We start from the raw sequence: 17,126 nt of genomic DNA on the forward strand, positions 1-17,126 counted from the left end.
AGATTCGTTACCTTTGGGAAATGCGATATGTCTGTTGCTACTTGCTCGGTGGTCTCGCGTAGCCAGACCTTCAGCCAACGGTCCGTGGGCGTGACTACGGTGGAGAAATGGCGCGCTTTTCTTGTAGCTGATGTCATGCGCGGTAATTTCTTAAGACACCTGCAGTGGTCGCTTTTGATGCAATACTTAACATAAATGCCCATATATTATAGACACATCTGCATATTATTTACATTTAATTGGCCTGTGATACATTTAATCACCCTATTTTTTGTTGATTTACTCTGGTTCTGACTTTGGGCTGATTCATAGCCATTTAAAGGGATAGTTCACCCAAAAATGAAAATTCTGTCATCGTTTACTCACTCTTATATTGTTCCAATACTATATGAGTTTCTTTCTTCTGTTGAAAACAAAAGATGTTTTGAAGAATGTTGGTAATTTTTTTCCTACTATGGAAGTCAGTGGCTACCGTCAACTGTCTGGTAACCAAACTTCTTCAAAATATCTTCTTTTGAAGAAACTCATATGGCTTTGGAACAACATAAGGGTGAGTAAATGATGACAGAATTTTCATTTTTGGGTGAACTGACCCTTAATAATGGCATACACTTTTGCACTTTAGATAAAACAACTGCTGTGAACATGACACGTCACACGGCTCAAGGACATATCAAAGCTGTTCGCTCACAAGGACGCAAGTTCTAGTCTGACTAGGACATGTCCCAATTGCTCTCCCCCTCTCCTGTCTAAACTCCACTGTCTGGAGTGTAAAATGTAGAGGGAAACCACTGACACAACCCCATTTTTGAGACATTATTCTGAATTCATGAATTCATTATATCAGTAAAATACAGAATAGAGAAATATTTTATAACTGTGTATTTACCAAAAGTGAGGAATGTTCAAAAGTTTCAAGAAGGATATCTAGATTTAGCAACAAGAGATCATCTAACTTGGCGATGAGTCAAGAAGCAGGGTATTATTCGTATGTGAGAAAATCAAGCGTCAAGAGCAAAATCCTATGTGGTTTATTAAATAAGTAACAGTAAGGAATATGTTGTGTTCTCATCTAAAATCTTACTGACCACAGTAAACAAACGGCTTACCCCAGCCGTCAGGTGCATTACACATCCTAAAGTTCATAATTCATAAAAATCAGATTTTAACAAAGACACCATGACATTGAAACCAAATGTTGGTGACTCTTTTAGAACAACAACCATGAGTGACAAACTTTAAAATCACACATAAATTTGAAGTGAGTGTTACATTAATTTTCCAGCTATTTATTTTTATTATTTGAGAGCATCGAGGTTATAATTCAAACATGTTCTGTTAGGAAATGAATTATCAAAATGTAGTTTAAAAAAAGTATACAGTCACATATATATATACGTATGTGTGCGAGTGCATAAAAGTATAGTCATACATATATATATATATATATATATATATATATATATATATATATAATGACAAACAAGGAAAAAAAATTAAACTTTTATAATTTATATTTGGAATCAAAGTAGCAACTGTGCACCTGGGAAGAATTTCCTTCTATCCAATTGTGTAAAATTTGCAAGGACATAGGTATGTAAATATATAATCGTCCCATGCTCTGATCATAGCGCATACAACTTCATTTTCACTCAAAATACAATTGACTTAGCACCAGTGCTCCCAGGTAATATAGGCTGAAAACAAGCTCAAAATAGTAAAATGCAATTAAATAAAAAAAAGCCCAAAACAAATAAATACATGGGGTTAATATAAAGGTGTAACTGAGGAGTTAAAATAAGATTGCCTTGCTGATTGTAAAGACAACAAAATCATTCCTTAACGTGCGCGCTCAAAGAGTGAAACAGGCACATCCAATCTTGACATGAGCGTGGGGGGGACAGTCACGACATCACGCGAGAAAGGCAATAATGATACAGTGATATGTTTACACTCATTGTACTGCAAACAAAACACACATTATTACAGTTCCCTGTTTATTGCACAAGGGACAGAAATGTTCGTTTAAAAGCATAACAAATAATGGCAACAAAATAGGAGATTACAGTCACTATAACAAGTGTTCATTAGGAGTCCTGCCATTCTTGACTCCATGTCCAATAGCCTCTGGGGAATAGAGGGGTTGAAACAAGAAATCCTAAAACTGGGAGTTCTAAAACTAACGTTTTCAGTTACAAGTGTTAATATAAATAAAATGCATACTACAGTGATCTTTTATAAAAGTTTTCCTGTAAATAATACAGTCAGAGGTACAATACAATACAAGGTAAAACCAAATGCCATTACAAGCCTATCAATATACATTTTTCCCCCTTTCGCTTTTCTCTTTTTTTTTTTTCTCAGCACAACCTATCGCTTCTATACACTAGCAAGTTAGTTGCAGTTTTAAAATATGGGTTCTGAGCAACATCATAAAATTAAAGGGAGAACGAACGAATGATGCCACTAAGAAATGAACCCAATAAGCGCAATGCTGTCATCTGCTGAATAATAATGTTTGAAGCTCATCTTCGTGCTGCAAGGAACACGCAAGTTAGAAAAGTTAAAACATCAACAGAAAGGGGGAGGAATACAAAAAAAAACGTTGACAGTCCTATACAACACAGAAATGTGTTGCCTAAATTAACTGAAGACGTTTCAATTACGCTCTATACACTGTTAAACATAGTTACTTCTACTTGTTAAACATACAAGTTGCTCGACATGTCTCAGAATTCATCAGACAGTCAACATGTTTTCTTTGTATTGTCTAGGATTGTAAATTGTGAATGCTTTGAAGGCTGTCATCAAAGCGGTAACTGGGCATGGGATGAAATGTATGTTTTTCAAACGCTTGTTTCTTGTGACATTACCTGGACCGTGGGGATGCGCATCCATTTTTAACCTAATGTGGCTACAGTTTAACCTTCCCATTGTGACATCACAAAAACAATACTGACGTAACAGTACCATGGTGGGAAATGTGCTGTTTTATACACAACATATATGGAAATGTCTCATCCAAAAGCCATTCGTTTTCAAGAATTAAAACAAGACGCCAGCAGCTAGTTCTTCGAAAGGCTGGTATCAGAAATGAAGGCAGTGGCCCTCAATGTCCCCCACCCCCAAAGGGAACTATGAAAATGCAAATAAGGTCACCTGTGGTGTTTAGGGTGAGGGTAAGGGTGGGGAAAATGTCACTATGACCTAAAACTAACAGTCAATGTTTAATCCACTGTTTCAGGGTACATGCAGGGACAGTTCTTTTAACCTAAACAACAACCTGTGCAACAAAAGCCTCACAGCCACACCCTCAAGCACTAGAGATGAAGATGGGGGAGTGAGAAAGGGGGTTTTGGCACCTCCAAACGCCTTGGCATGGATATCCAAAACAAACTGCAAGTTCTGCTTCCCAAATATAACCCACTATAAAAAGGGCCCAGATGGCATACCCAAAAAGTTGGTGGTACCCATGTTCAGACCAGTAGGAGGAGCCGAACTGTTCCAGTGGACCTTTTGATGGTGCCTTAAGTTGGATTTGCTGGAGAAGCGCTTATCACACTGCTGACATGAGAAAGGCTTCTCCTTGGTGTGGATGCGGCGGTGACAGATGAGCTGGGTGGAGACACGGAAAGCCTTGCCACAATCCGGGCACTGGTAACGCTTGGGTTCTGTGTGGATGCGTCTGTGGTTTTTGAGTGCCATCAGGTTGGAGAATTCCTTCTGGCAGGAGTTGCAGAAATAGGTGCCCATCTTGTGGCTGTTCTTGTGATTCAGAAGTGAGCTGGCATGCCGATAACCACGGCCGCACTGATCACAGACATGCGACTTACACCCCGCCTCATTACGACTCTGCTGTAACTGCTGTTGTTGTTGTTGCCCAGATGAGCTGCTGCTACTGGGGCCATGGCGTGATGGGTTAAGCTTTGGGAGCCCATTAGGATCCAATCGTTGGGCCTGCATCAGCGTAAGGTCAAGCCCAGAGCCCCAACCCAAATTAGAGCCACTGGACGAAACCCCAGGCTGTTGCGATGTTTTTGGGGCACGGCCATGTTGCATTTCCAAGTGGAGCCGGAAGCTAGCCTGGGTAGGGAAGCTCCGCTGGCAAAGAGTGCAGGCAAACTCCCGCTCCTTTTGGTGCACACGGCGGTGATTTTGTAACTGGGAAGAGACGCGGAAAGCCTTTCCACATTCTGGACAGCGGTGCCGTCGAGTTTCAGAATGAATGCGACGGTGGTTCTTGAGTGCGAGCAGGTTAGAGTAGGTCTTGAGGCACACAGCGCAGTGGTAGATGCCGACGGTGTGGGTGTTTTTGTGATTAAGGAGTGAGCTGGCATGCCGGTAAGAACGGCCACACTGGTCACAACTGTGAAGACAGAGACAGAGGAGAGAAAAAGTAAATCTCACCTGCTCATTGTTCTTTTAACCCCTCTATAGTTAGTAACCTAGATTAGTCTGAAAGTAACCTGACGGTACGTTGTTGACTTTTATGATAACAGCATTGATGGATAGACAAGTACAGGTATATGATCTTGAATCCAGCTGCCAAAACTCAAAAAACTGTCTCAGCTTGCACAGGGTGACTTGAATAGCATTGCCTATTAAAGAAGTTAATAAATTGAATATGAATGATAAAAGTATCAACCAATTGTGTTTAGTGTTAATATGAAGTCAGTGGTATAATTTATGGTGGTAAAATACAAACTGTTGCCCTACAGGGCAAACCTAGTCCTCACAAATACATTATAAAAATGTACTGCAAGTCACTGTTTGTTTTCAAACTCATAGTATTTACTCATATTTTGGTAAATATGTTACCAAGTATAGAATGAGTACACACAGAAAGTCTTTCAAATGCTTACAAAATTGTACAGCAAATAAGGTTTGGGGATTTGGACCTGAATTCTGGTCAGAATCTAGCATAACAAAAGTGTGGTGAACTTGTTTCCCAAGCACATGTGGTAAAGCAGTATGGTACCTTTTTTTTTTTTTTTGGACTTCTCTATACATTTTTGTTCTGATCATTTATGTAATTTGTTAGTATGGAAGTTCTGTGTTAGTATGTTGACACATTTTAAAAAAAGTTTCTTCCTTTTGCCTTTTACTGTCTCAACAGCAAATGAAACATTTTTATGTTTCACCACAGTAGCAAACAAAGCTATGTTTATAGTACTTAAGAAACGTGCATTTAATAAATGGACGGTTTGCTGAGTGCTGTTGGGCCTAAATCAGTATTTATTCCTGGAAGCACTACAACTAATATAAGATGGTCAGTATGAATTATTATGGCAACTGAATGCTCAAATGGTAACAACAGTAAACTATACCAGACATTCTAGAATATTATCAATAAGATTTGGCTGTATTTAGTACAATACACACACATCTACCTCGTAAGTACATCAAAATGTACCTATTATATCAAGACATCCTAACAATCTAGTACATATTGCTAACTGAAAGCAAAGGGGGGTAACTTATCTGGTCTCCACTAATCATACTGTCCAAACTTCAGAAAAATCCGAATTCCGGCACGCGTATGGTCCCGAGGAAGCCGGATTGGAGATCATATACCTGTAATAGACATGTAGAAACCTGTGATCTTTACTAGTTCACTTCAAAAAACACGAACAACAGACGTAAACTCACGTGAACCGGTATTCCTCTCCCTCTCTTGTGCTTGAAGTGTCCTTCCTCACGCCCTCCTTGCCTACCTGGTTGTCCCCGCAGCGGTGTCTGGCCAGCCCAGAACGACCCTGGAAGCTCTTCCCGCAGGTGGGGCAGCCAAACCGGGTGTGGCCTTCCTCGTGGACTCTCTGGTGGTTCCGAAGAAAGCGGGCCAGCCGGAAAGCCTTGCCACAGGTTGTGCAGATATGCCTCTTCTTCTGCGTGTGGATACGCATGTGGTTGCGCAGGGCCATATAGTTGGAGTACGGCTTGTCACAATATGAGCAGCTGAAGTTGCCAATTTTGTGTGTGTTTTTGTGGTTGAGCAGACTGCTAGCATGCTTGTAAGAGCAGCCACAAAGGTCACAGCTAAAAGGGCGTTCTTCACGCTCTGGAGATCCCAGATCACCCGTCTCCATGCTCATATTAGAGCTGTTGAGGGAGGCAGAGGAAGAAGGAAGCTGGGAACTGCAGTTATGCGAGGCCAGATCTGTGGTTGTAGTAAAGACTTGAGAGCACCCATCGCATTCATATTCGGTTGGAGGAGCAGCAGTTTGCACGCTGGGACCAGGAAGGGGAACAGGAAGATCTTTGCAGAGCTGGTTGCCGGTGTGTGTTTCAAGCTGCCTCTGGTTCCTGAAACCCCTACCACAGTCAGAGCAGGTATATTTTTTCAGAGCGAAATGCATTCTGAGGTGGTTCTTCATTGCCAGTCGATTTGGATAAGTGGAGTTGCACACGTTGCAGTGGTATTCACCAATCTTATGTAGGTTCTTATGATTGGCCAGACTGCCAGCATGACGGTAAGTACGTCCGCACTGATCACAAGCAAAGGGGCGGCGGCCGCTGCCATCATCCACTTGCTGGGCCCTAGCCCCCGCATATGGTTTCTTGAAATCTTGAGGTTGACCATAATTAGTGTTCACAGGAGGATTCTGAATTTTTGGATCTCCCATCCTCATAGCTTGAAGCTGCGATGGGCCTCCCTCATAGCGGGCACCATTGGGGTGAGACATGCTTTGAACACGTTGGTCTCGATTTCCAGTCTTCGCTCTGTGCTCTTCGTGCAGCCGTAGATGATTTATCAACTGCTTTTGAATCTTGAAGGCTTTGCCACACTCCTCACACTTGTGCCTGTGAACAGACAAAAACAAACAAAAACAAACAGATAAGAAAGCAGTGTTAAAATGCACTTTAAAAAAAAGAAACAGAAAGAGGGAAGTTCCCCTTACAAATACAAAGATGACTACACAATGCTCAAATGGGGTACAGACATTATGAAATTCAGACTCAACTGCGTGTATGTGTGTACATCAGTATGAGTTATGTTTGTTGCCCTGGGAAAAATCACCAAAGCACACTGCCTTGACACAAAATTTCATTAAAATCTATTCATTCAGTGATGACCTGGGTAATCACATGAGTGGGGAACTCATGATAATACATAAGTATTCAAAGTATGCAAAGAGAACTAAACAGTTAGAGTATAATAGGGCACATGCAATGCTGGCTAACCTCTTTAAGTCAAAATGAGTCCTCTGGTGGTTCTTGAGAGCCAGTAGGTTGTAGTAGCGTTTTTGGCAGACAAGGCAGCGGAAGACCCCAGTCTTGTGAGATTTCTTATGGTTGAGCAGGGAGCAGGGGTGTCTGTAACCCCTTCCACACTGGTCGCACCTGTGGGGCCGATCATCAGAGCCTGGCATCTGCTGAGGGTTTGCTGGGCCCCCGCTGCCACTGGTACCAGCACCACCCGTCATCCCTTTAGCTCCATTCATACCCTTGTTCAATGCCCCCACTCTCACCTTGCCTGGACACAGGTGAGTGATCAGCTGATGGCGATCTGCAAAGAACATGCCACAGTCAACGCAAATGTGGTTCCTTCCATCCATTTTGCCATTAGAATTAGAGCTAGTTCCTCCCAAGCCCTGTGTAGATCCATCGGCCCGGGGAGGTCCATGGACTAGCTGATGGTTAATCAAGTCCTGCTTTCTGCTGAAACTCTGTCCACATGTGCTACAGATCAAAAGACTGGTTGTATTACCCTCTTGTCGCCTCCTCCACTCTTGCTCACCAATTGGAGAGAGGGCAGAGGAGGGTCCTGCCCCTTGGTTAACCCCATGGCTTCGTAAGTGGCTACGAAGTGCCCTTAGGCTGGCATAATGGTTTCCACAGACTGTGCACTGATAAACCTCTCCATCATCATCATCTTTGTTATCCATTCTCTTACTGTTGCCCTGGGAGTTGTCTTGAGGACCTCCAAACGGCATCTGGTTGTGACCACGTCTCTGACGAGTACTTTCTTTGAGGTTGCCACTGCCTGGCAGAGAGGCACCACCAGCACTATGGAAGCTTATGTTACTCAAATAACCATTGGTCATACCGCTTTGGTTGACTCTATCTGGTTGACGATGGTTTTGTGGAAGAGGTGAGTGACCAGAACTGCTTTGAGCTAGAGAGCCGTCAAATCGGTCATGGAATTCCAGTGAATCCAGGCCACTGTTATGGGAACCATCTGGGACAAAGTGTGCTGCATCACCAAGATTACCAGGCAGTGAAATTGGGGTTGCTGCACCACTCTCCTGATCCTGAGAATGTACAAAGCCTTGTTGAGAGTCTAGCCCTGTGAGTGGCTCAGAGGAAAGCCAATCTCCCTCTGTACCCATCGATTGTGAGTTTGGTCGGGTTTTGTGACTACGGAGGTGACTTTGAAGGGCTGCTAAGTGTGGATACTGCTTACAGCAAACAGTGCACTGATATTGACCAGTTTGATGGGAGCGTTTATGATTAACTAGACTCCCAGCATGTCGATAGCTTTTCCCGCACTCTTGGCACTTAAATTTGCGTTCAGCATCATCAATTGTAGACTGCGCCTGAGACCTTGTCTCACCATTGGATGATGATATTGATGGTTGAGAGTTTGAAGCCAGTCCATTAGAATTTAACATAGCAGGACCATCTTGAGCATGGCTTGTGGTATGAGGGTCGTGGGTAAGATAGTGAATTTTGAGACTCTCTAAGTCAGGATGTCCCGCTCCACAATATGCACAGGTATATATGGGATTATTAACAGCAGGGCCTAGCATTGGGTCATAACGCTTGTCGGGTAATGGGGGCAGTGGAAGAGGGTCACCTAGAGCAGGTGTGTAAGAATTCACAGCTGGGGACCGAACAGAACTATGAGGCACTATCCCAGGGAAACTACGTGTTAGCCCCAACGAAGATGATGCAGCATTATGTAACGTAAGGTGCTCTTGAAAGTCATTCTTATTAGGCAAAACCACTTGACAAAGATGGCAAAAGCTGGGTATCATGTCATCGTTCTGGGGTCCAAGGGGACGAGGGTCAGATTGTGCTTCAGGCACAAGAGCCCCCATGGACATTCCAAGGGGCTTAAATTTTGAATGAGTGCGTTCGTGAGCATTGAGAGCTGCAAGATTATTGAACTGTTTGTAACAGACATTGCACTTATACATGCCCTCTTGATGAGACTTCTTATGGTTAACCAAGCTGCCATGATGTCGATATGTCCTTTCACATTGGTCACATTTAAATGGTCTGTCCCAGGCATCTTCAGATCCTGGAGATTTCTGTTTGTCATGGTCGTGGCCAGGCATTATTCCACTGTTGTTTATGTGACTCCTGAAAGCTGCTTCAGACAGATCTTGTGCTAGATTATAATCCCTCTCTTCGTCAACATTGTCATCGTTCTCCTCTTCTGCTTGGGCACTTGGAGACAGGGTGTGGATGCGGAGGTGGTTTTTTAGCGCCACTGCATTGGGCAACGTTCTGGTGCAGACCGGGCACTGGAAGGAGCCCATCTCATGAGTTTTTTTGTGAGAAGCCAAGCTACTGGCATGCTTAAAAATGCGTCCACACTGCTCGCATTCAAATCTGCCATTATCTTCTTGATGATAGTGTGCTTTCATGTGCTCCAGTAGGCTAGGTGTACTTGGGCAAATGATGTCGCATTCTTTGCAAGGGAAACCCTTGGCACGATTCATATCATGCATAGCCATGATGAGAAAATTGAAATGGAAGGGGGAAATGTCCACATAAAATGATCCTCGAACAAAGAAGAAAAGGGGGCAATGTGTGATGTTCAGCTCTCTGCTTCTGTAGTATCAGCCATTTTACCTGGATGACAGATATTCTCTCCAATCAGCCTTTCAATTCCACTCGATCACAGCAGTTCAGAGAGGGTCTGGACAGTTGTGGGGCATCAGAGGAAAGCTGAGAAGATACAAAAAGAAACATTATTTTAATTTAACACTGTAATTACGTTCCCTGTTTTAATATATGTAGTGTTAAAAAATACACTTAAATGACAGAATCATTTTATAAATCTAAATGCTAGTTTAAAAAAATCTTTAAAAACAGATGCGTAGCAAGCAAAAAAGGTTATAAAAGCTGTTCATTAAGGGTAACCAAGAGCCTTTGACAAAAACATTCACTGTGATAGGCATGTGGCCACATTACGTGATATTAGCATTGACACATTTGATCTCATATTTAGGTCATATGACAGAAACACGGGTTCAAAATAGCTGAAATAAGCCAGCTTTGTGTATGTGAACATCACTCCTTTGATGTCAACTGTACTGATAAATCACAGCTACAGAAACCATTATAAGCAAAACTTTACCAACAGTAAGCAAATTACCAGTACATTCAATAAATATAAGCCGAATTCAAAATAGGTTGTCAGTACATAGTGTAGGTAAAGTTCAGTCTAATTGTCAAGCTAATCCATAATTCTACCAAAACCAGGTTTAACTTATTTTACTCAACAATGAAGACATTATGGGCTAGATTTACAAAGTCATTCAGTCTGTCCCATGTACCACATTCATGTTCAGATTCATAACTATAGATAATGTAGTCTTGACTAATTTTATGGCATAACGGTTGGTTTATGAGGAAATCTTTTTAATTTAAAGCCACATGTGACGAGGTCTTGGCAGCACATCAGTTCCAAGATTAAGACTGACCAATAATTTTTGAGATTCTTGACCAAGACTGACCACTGCTTTAAGATTTTCATTACTAAAGCAAGTGAAATTTGGTTACTTGTGCTCCAACCTAAATACAAAACCAGTTTAATACAAATATAACATTGGTAGCTGGGAGTTCAATAAAAGGGTTCAGTGTGTTTGGTGTCAGTACAGCATTAGGGCACTTTTGTATTCATGATCAAACTTAAATCTCACAGTTTTTATTATTTCAAATGGAATTTGCTCCAAGAGAACTAGGCTAAATAAAATGCATGACCACAAATTCACTTCAATTAGACCCCACGGGGGAACAATTCATCTTACCACACAACTGGAATGAAAGAAACAGTGTTCCTTTACCACACACACTGGCCATTAAAAAAAAAATGAAACACTAGAAATTTCAACTGGATTATTTTCCTGCCTCTCTCAAGCCTACTGTATGGCATTATTTTGCTGTCAGTACAATAACTTCAATAGAGTCACCTCAACAATAACCCCATGTTCAGACAATGTGTGACTGATATCAAAACCTTTCAATGTGAAATGATTTGGCAGAAAATGAGGGCCCAGTAAGACAAAAACATTAAGTTTGTTGGAAAAACGTGATATCCTTGTATGCATCTTACATAGATATCTGTCATTTCAAATGAATAGTTCATAAATCACATTTAAGATAGGACTATAACTATAATCAAAACTATTCATTCATCAGGTCCAGTATCAAAAAATGTATTACTTTAATATATTGTGGGAAACATAATGAAAAATACTGAAGAAACAATATTTTTTAAAGGCTTATCTAAATAGCTGAGGTTAGAATAACATGCATATTTTTTCCATTTAAAGATGCTCTAAGCGATGTTGGGTGACATCACTTCTTGTTGACGTTCGAAGTATTGTCAAACAAAACGGAGGCTAGCTCGACCCCCCCCCTCCTCGTCATCCCGTCCCCTGTGGTCCAGGCTGGGCCAGTTTGTTTTTGTTGCCGTTTGTGGAGCCTGGGCTGTCTACAGAGACCTTGTTTTTTTTACAGTGCATTTAGGAGACAGGCAGCTTGCGGATAGTGAGGAGATGTTTGCTGTATGTGACAAAAAATGTTTCGCCCTAAAAATCGCTTAGAGCACCTTTAACAAAAAAAAATGTATAATCTAAAATGTTACTTAATGCCGTTTACATAAAAAACCACAAAGCATTTTCATTGATTAATATTTCATTGATTAATATTTTTAATAACAGAAATTAAGCAATGTACCACATCCAAACGTCTTTACCTAAAATATCTAACAATATAAACTGTTGTGACCAAATTAACAGATCGTGGTTTCAACTGTTTTTTATATTTTGTGCTACAAGTTGCAATACAGATTCTATGAAGTGTTTATTATGTGATCATCACTCATGCATAGCACAGTCTGCTGTATGTGGAATGAGTCTAGAGTCATCTCACAGCATCTGTGATCTCAGTTAGGATGGCACACCCTTAGGGTATATAACCTGACCAGTGGTCTCTGACTCAAGACCATCTGGATGCTTAAGCGACATCAACGCTGTCAAAATCCATACTGCAAAATGCCATATGGGTCCAGCTTTGCAGAATAAAATGAATACAATAATATACAAATACACATTTGTAGGTCAATCAGTGCACAAGTGGTACTTGAACCTATTGGTAATATCGTGGTACATATACATGTGGTACTGAACGTTTCACAATATGATATTTAAGTGGAACTTTAATAGGCTTGGTAATCGAAATTCCAATTCTGGAATAAGATATTTGAAATTCCGCTTATCGATTCCTGTGTGCACATTTTAATTTATTTATAATTAATTTTTCAAGCACAAGACAACGTGAAAGAGAACTCAATTCGGCACTTGCGCTGTTTTTTCCCCCCGCTGAATGGAGTTCTCGTACACGTCTTCTTGCGCTTGAACGCACAAATACACAAAATTATGTCAAAATATCTTCATAAACACAGGCAGTTTTGTCTTAAGTGAACGTAAACAGTTGAGTAAGAAAAAGCATTGTGTAACAGAATATTGGATCCTGAATGAGGCCTTAAAGTGAAAGAAAGAAAATCACTCATTGATCTTGACTGAATAACTTTTGAAACTTTAATAAGGATCCATTAAGGGACACTTAATATTCAACAATAGTATTAATCTGACTGCATTGACACCATTGTATGAGAACTCGTCATTCACCGTTTTCTCCAGAGCTGCTGTAGATAAATGAACTAAACTAATAACTGATGGTTTTTTACAACGGAAATGAATCAACACTGAACTTACTTAAGCTTGACAATGATTCTATTTTCTTCTGAAGCTGCTGTACAGCCAAAACAACCTTTCCTGTTTTCACTATAAAGCTGCTTTGAAACAATCTGTATTGTAAAAAAGCACTATATAAATAAAGGTGACTTGACTTGAATTTATTTGTGCTATTGCTAATTTGTTCTTATTTTAGTACGGTTTACTTGTCTTTAATAATGTCACTTTGAAATTTATATTAATTAGTTGGTTTTGCTGTGGTATTTGTGTTAAAACCATAGGAAAATGTCAAGTGTTTTTTGCAACAAAACGTTTTGCCAAAAGACACAGAATAAATGTGTTTGATAAATGTTTGACTATTTTTACCCTACTGGAATCGAAACTAGGAATCAATAAGAATCGGAACTGCTAAAATTCAAACGACTCTCAACCCTAAATTTTAACTACTTAATTATCACTGTACATACCCAAAAAACATGGCATTATTATGGTAACATGTCCAAAAAAAATTTAATATATGTATATATTAGTGAAATAACCATCTAAATCTATAACTCGCATAAATACACAGTGATAAAGAGTTTTAAATGAATAATGAATCATTCAGACCATTTTGTGGTTGGCCAATTGACAAAAAGTCTAAAGGAAAAAAAAAATGGCCTCACAGATCAAATATCACAGTGGCTTCCAAGAAAGTTAGAATATGCAGCCATATATAATAGATGTGCAGAACAAAACTAGAAAAATGTGTAAAAATAAATAAATTAATTAATTCACAGGCCTGTAAATTACTATTGGCTGATGGCCATGGGAATTCTGAGGACATTCAACTTTTTTTATGAAAACTAAAGATAAAGACTACATAGAGGCTTTGTGAGGAGTAAAACTGGGTGCTTAAAAACACTAATGTTCATTCATAACAGCTTGGCTATTATTTTTCCTCTAATCTAAATATGTATATGAGCCCCCAAAACATTCGAGCAGCATATATTAATGCTGAAACATGTTATACATTGTATTTAGTCATTACCTAACTAGAATATTCACTAATATAACATTTCCATGACATTTAAGATTTTAATCATTTCCATCTGTGGAAAACGCTTTTTTGTTTAAAATACCCTGATGACCATGGGAACCCTATAAACATTGAGTACTCTTATGAAAATGAAAGATAAAAACTAGAATATAGTGGCAAAACACCTGGGTACATAAAAACATACAATCATTTGTAGCAACTTTGCTATTATTCTCCCCTTAATCAAAATATGTAAACTGAGTCCCCAAAACCCTGTTACACTTGAAAAATGTTGTTATGCTTTTTTTTGTGAAAAACATTTTGTTATTTCCCAATGGCGCAGCTCACAAAGAAACAAACGGGATGGGCCTAACACGTATGTGGACCCCCAGTAAAAACCGAAGAACAATATTTTTCGTTTACAAGAACAAAACCTGGTTTTTATATAAAATGGAAGCGGTTAACGCTTCGCTATGACCTTGGCCTGACGCTCCCACACCCGCTTTTTATCCGGACAAAAGCAGATACCCGACATTCCTTGTCATTTTCCCTTCCCAGACTCACCACATTAGACGTCAAAAACCCCGAATTAAGACAGAAATTACCGTATATCCATTTAGGCTCAATACACGTGCATTTCTGTAGACAAATACGTGTGTGCATCGTTGTGAGGGAGACCAAAATTTACATCCCGACCCGTATGTTTTTCACAGGATGCGCGTCGCTGTGTGCAAATATTAGCCGGTGGGCTATAGCAGCTAGATCGACTGTGAGGGGAGGGGAAAAACGATGATTTTCGAAGCGTCAAACGCTTTGGTCCAAATATTCGTGCTTTTATTTAGTCTACATAGTGTGTGGATTCGAATGCACGAAAAAACATCCAGCGCTCTTACGCGATCGCATCGATTATTTTAATGTGTCTGTCTGTCTGACAGCGACAACCCCCCCGCAGCTAACGCGCTAGCCTCCCCTCATGATACTAGCGCGAAAGGAGAGCAAACGGTGCAGTCTCGTAAAAAATTAGCCGTACTGATATCGTAAATTTTAAGTAATAGCCGTCTAGATACCATAATACTAGTATGGATCTGACTGAATCGATACACTCCCGGCGTTTACTGTGAAATGGTTTCTGCTTTTAGTAGTAAGGTCAGTGCTAATCGGCTAACAGCCTAGCGACACAAAGATCCGGAGGCTCGCGAGCTCTGATTCAATGAATGTGGCCATTGTGTGCAATTAAACAAACACCTTCAAGCTGCAACTACTTACCCGACTTACAGACGTGCACAATGATCAGGGATGGGGGTTTTATGCTCTTTTTGATTGCGCGGAGGATAAATGGCATGTTCAGCCGATCGCCATTATTATTTTAACTCTTTTTTTTTTCTTCAGCGGGCGGCTCCACCGTGTTTTTCTCGGTGTATTTCAGCACTTCCTGCTGCGGGCTGAATGGAGATGGCGAGCTGCGGACGTGCTCCACCGCGTCACTCTGCGCTCGTTCTTCGTGTGTTTGCGTTGGAAGTAAACATTGTCCAATGTACCGTGGACCAAAATTTTGAACTAAAATCACACAGCAGATGTTTTCGTAAAGCTATTTAGGTAGGACACAGACCGTGTCCTGCAACTGTTTTGTGAAATACTACGAAACAAAAAGTAGCTACTACCATGTTTTTTCACATAGCTACAGCATGACAGATCCATGGTATTTGTTTAATAACCATGGTACAGCAGACCGGGACTGTTGTCACAAGGAATGTATTTCAGTAGGCTAAGGTTTCGGTCAGAAATCAAGTACACAAATGCTTGTTTCCTCAATAGTTTGTATGTTATAAACACCTAATGAAACCTTAAAATACCTAAACTAGGGGGTTTCAGGGAGTGACGGTCTAAAAGAGATTTAAATAAATAAATAAATTAGGCAAGGCAAGTTTAATTATATAGCACATTTCATTTAAATGCTTTACAGAAAGGAATTCAAACAATCACAAAATAAAACCAGTTATTAAAGAAATTAAAAGAGATATATGATACAGTTATAAAATTGACTAGATGCGAAAGTTCATCGAGACAAACTTTAAGTTGGCTTGGAAAAGTTTGGACGAGAAGTTTAAAGTAGTTTGAAGTATTACATTATAACTTGATTTTGTCTTTCTCGATCCTTTTATAACAATTAAAAATATTTTTTTGCCGTCACATGAAAAACGATCAAATTATCAAATAATTGTTCTGGGTGGTTGCTAGGTGGTTGCCATTGTGTTCTGGGTGGTTGCTAGGTGGTTGCCATTGTGTTCTGGGTGGTTGTTATGAGATAGATGGATTAGAAATATTAGGAAAATGAGTCTCGATGAATTAGAAATAGTAGGCTACATAGACCGGCAGCTAATGAAGTCTGTGAGCCTCTCCAACTGTCAAAATTTGAATTTAGTTTAGAGTTAGAAAGAAAGAGAGAAAGAAAGAAATATAAGATAGATAGATAGATAGATAGGTTAGAAAGAAAGAAAGAAAAAGAGAGTGAGAAAGAGAGAAAGAAAGAAAAAGAGAGCGAGAAAGAAAAAAGAGAAAGAAAGAAAGAAAGAAAGAAAGAAAAAGAGAGCGAGAAATAAAGAAAGAAAGAAAGCCTCATGCTCAATGAATTAGAAATAGTACGTAGAAAGGCAGCTGATGGAGTCTAATGATCCTCTCCAACTGTCAAAAAGAGTAAAAAGATGATACATAGATAAACTTCTCACTTGGCAAAACACCAGTGTATCATATTTTTCACAACTCCCAGTTTTACTCTTGAGATTTTCCCTTGGTGTCTGTGGTGTTCATTTGGAAGTCTCCTATGGACCCGATTTTTCCCTAAAATCGGACAGGAGGAGCTCTAGGACTGACTCACGGGGTAACCTCGGGTTCACTGCCCCATCAGTCCGCACCCCAAAAACACATTTGTTCGTAAGCTCTAGGAATGGAATCAATCCAGTCCGCACCCCACAGAACCTCGAGTTTAATTACACATCAAACTCACAACTCCACCACAGACCCAGGTCATAAGGGTTTCATCTCTCAAGTTCCTCAATTAAGTAATTTGTTTGTCTCTTACCCAATTCTCAGTGCCATTTGAGTTCAGTTTGAAATCAAAAGGAGGAACACAGTGCAATCAGCCGGACATACAGTGGATACAGTTATTAAAAGAGTAA

General features: G+C 40.1%; 1 protein-coding gene across 1 annotated transcript; it reads right to left on the reverse strand.

Annotated features, from left to right (window-relative positions):
- Positions 1 to 1,980: 1,980 nt before the first annotated feature.
- Positions 1,981 to 15,440, reverse strand: LOC311299748 (zinc finger protein 646). Its single transcript, XM_084423558.1, has 4 exons — positions 15,217 to 15,440; positions 7,183 to 9,897; positions 5,650 to 6,801; positions 1,981 to 4,366 (listed from the first exon to the last, which is right to left on the reverse strand). The coding sequence occupies exons 2-4, from the start codon at positions 9,681 to 9,683 to the stop codon at positions 3,427 to 3,429; spliced, it is 4,593 nt and encodes a 1,530-aa protein (XP_084279684.1). The 5' UTR covers positions 9,684 to 9,897; positions 15,217 to 15,440; the 3' UTR covers positions 1,981 to 3,426.
- Positions 15,441 to 17,126: the final 1,686 nt, after the last annotated feature.

Source organism: Rutilus rutilus (genome assembly GCF_951802725.1).
Source record: "Rutilus rutilus genome assembly, chromosome: 11".
In the NCBI taxonomy this organism is placed as follows: Eukaryota; Metazoa; Chordata; class Actinopteri; order Cypriniformes; family Leuciscidae; genus Rutilus; species Rutilus rutilus.

Coding starts and splice junctions, on each gene's coding strand:
- LOC311299748 (XM_084423558.1), bottom strand. CDS start 9,683: ATGGCTATGCATGATATGAATCGTGCCAAGGGTTTCCCTTGCAAAGAA. Junction 6,802..7,182: donor ACTCATTTTGACTTAAAGAG/GTTAGCCAGCAT, acceptor GTCTGTTCACAG/GCACAAGTGTGAGGAGTGTG. Junction 4,367..5,649: donor GGAGAGGAATACCGGTTCAC/GTGAGTTTACGT, acceptor CTGTCTTCACAG/TTGTGACCAGTGTGGCCGTT.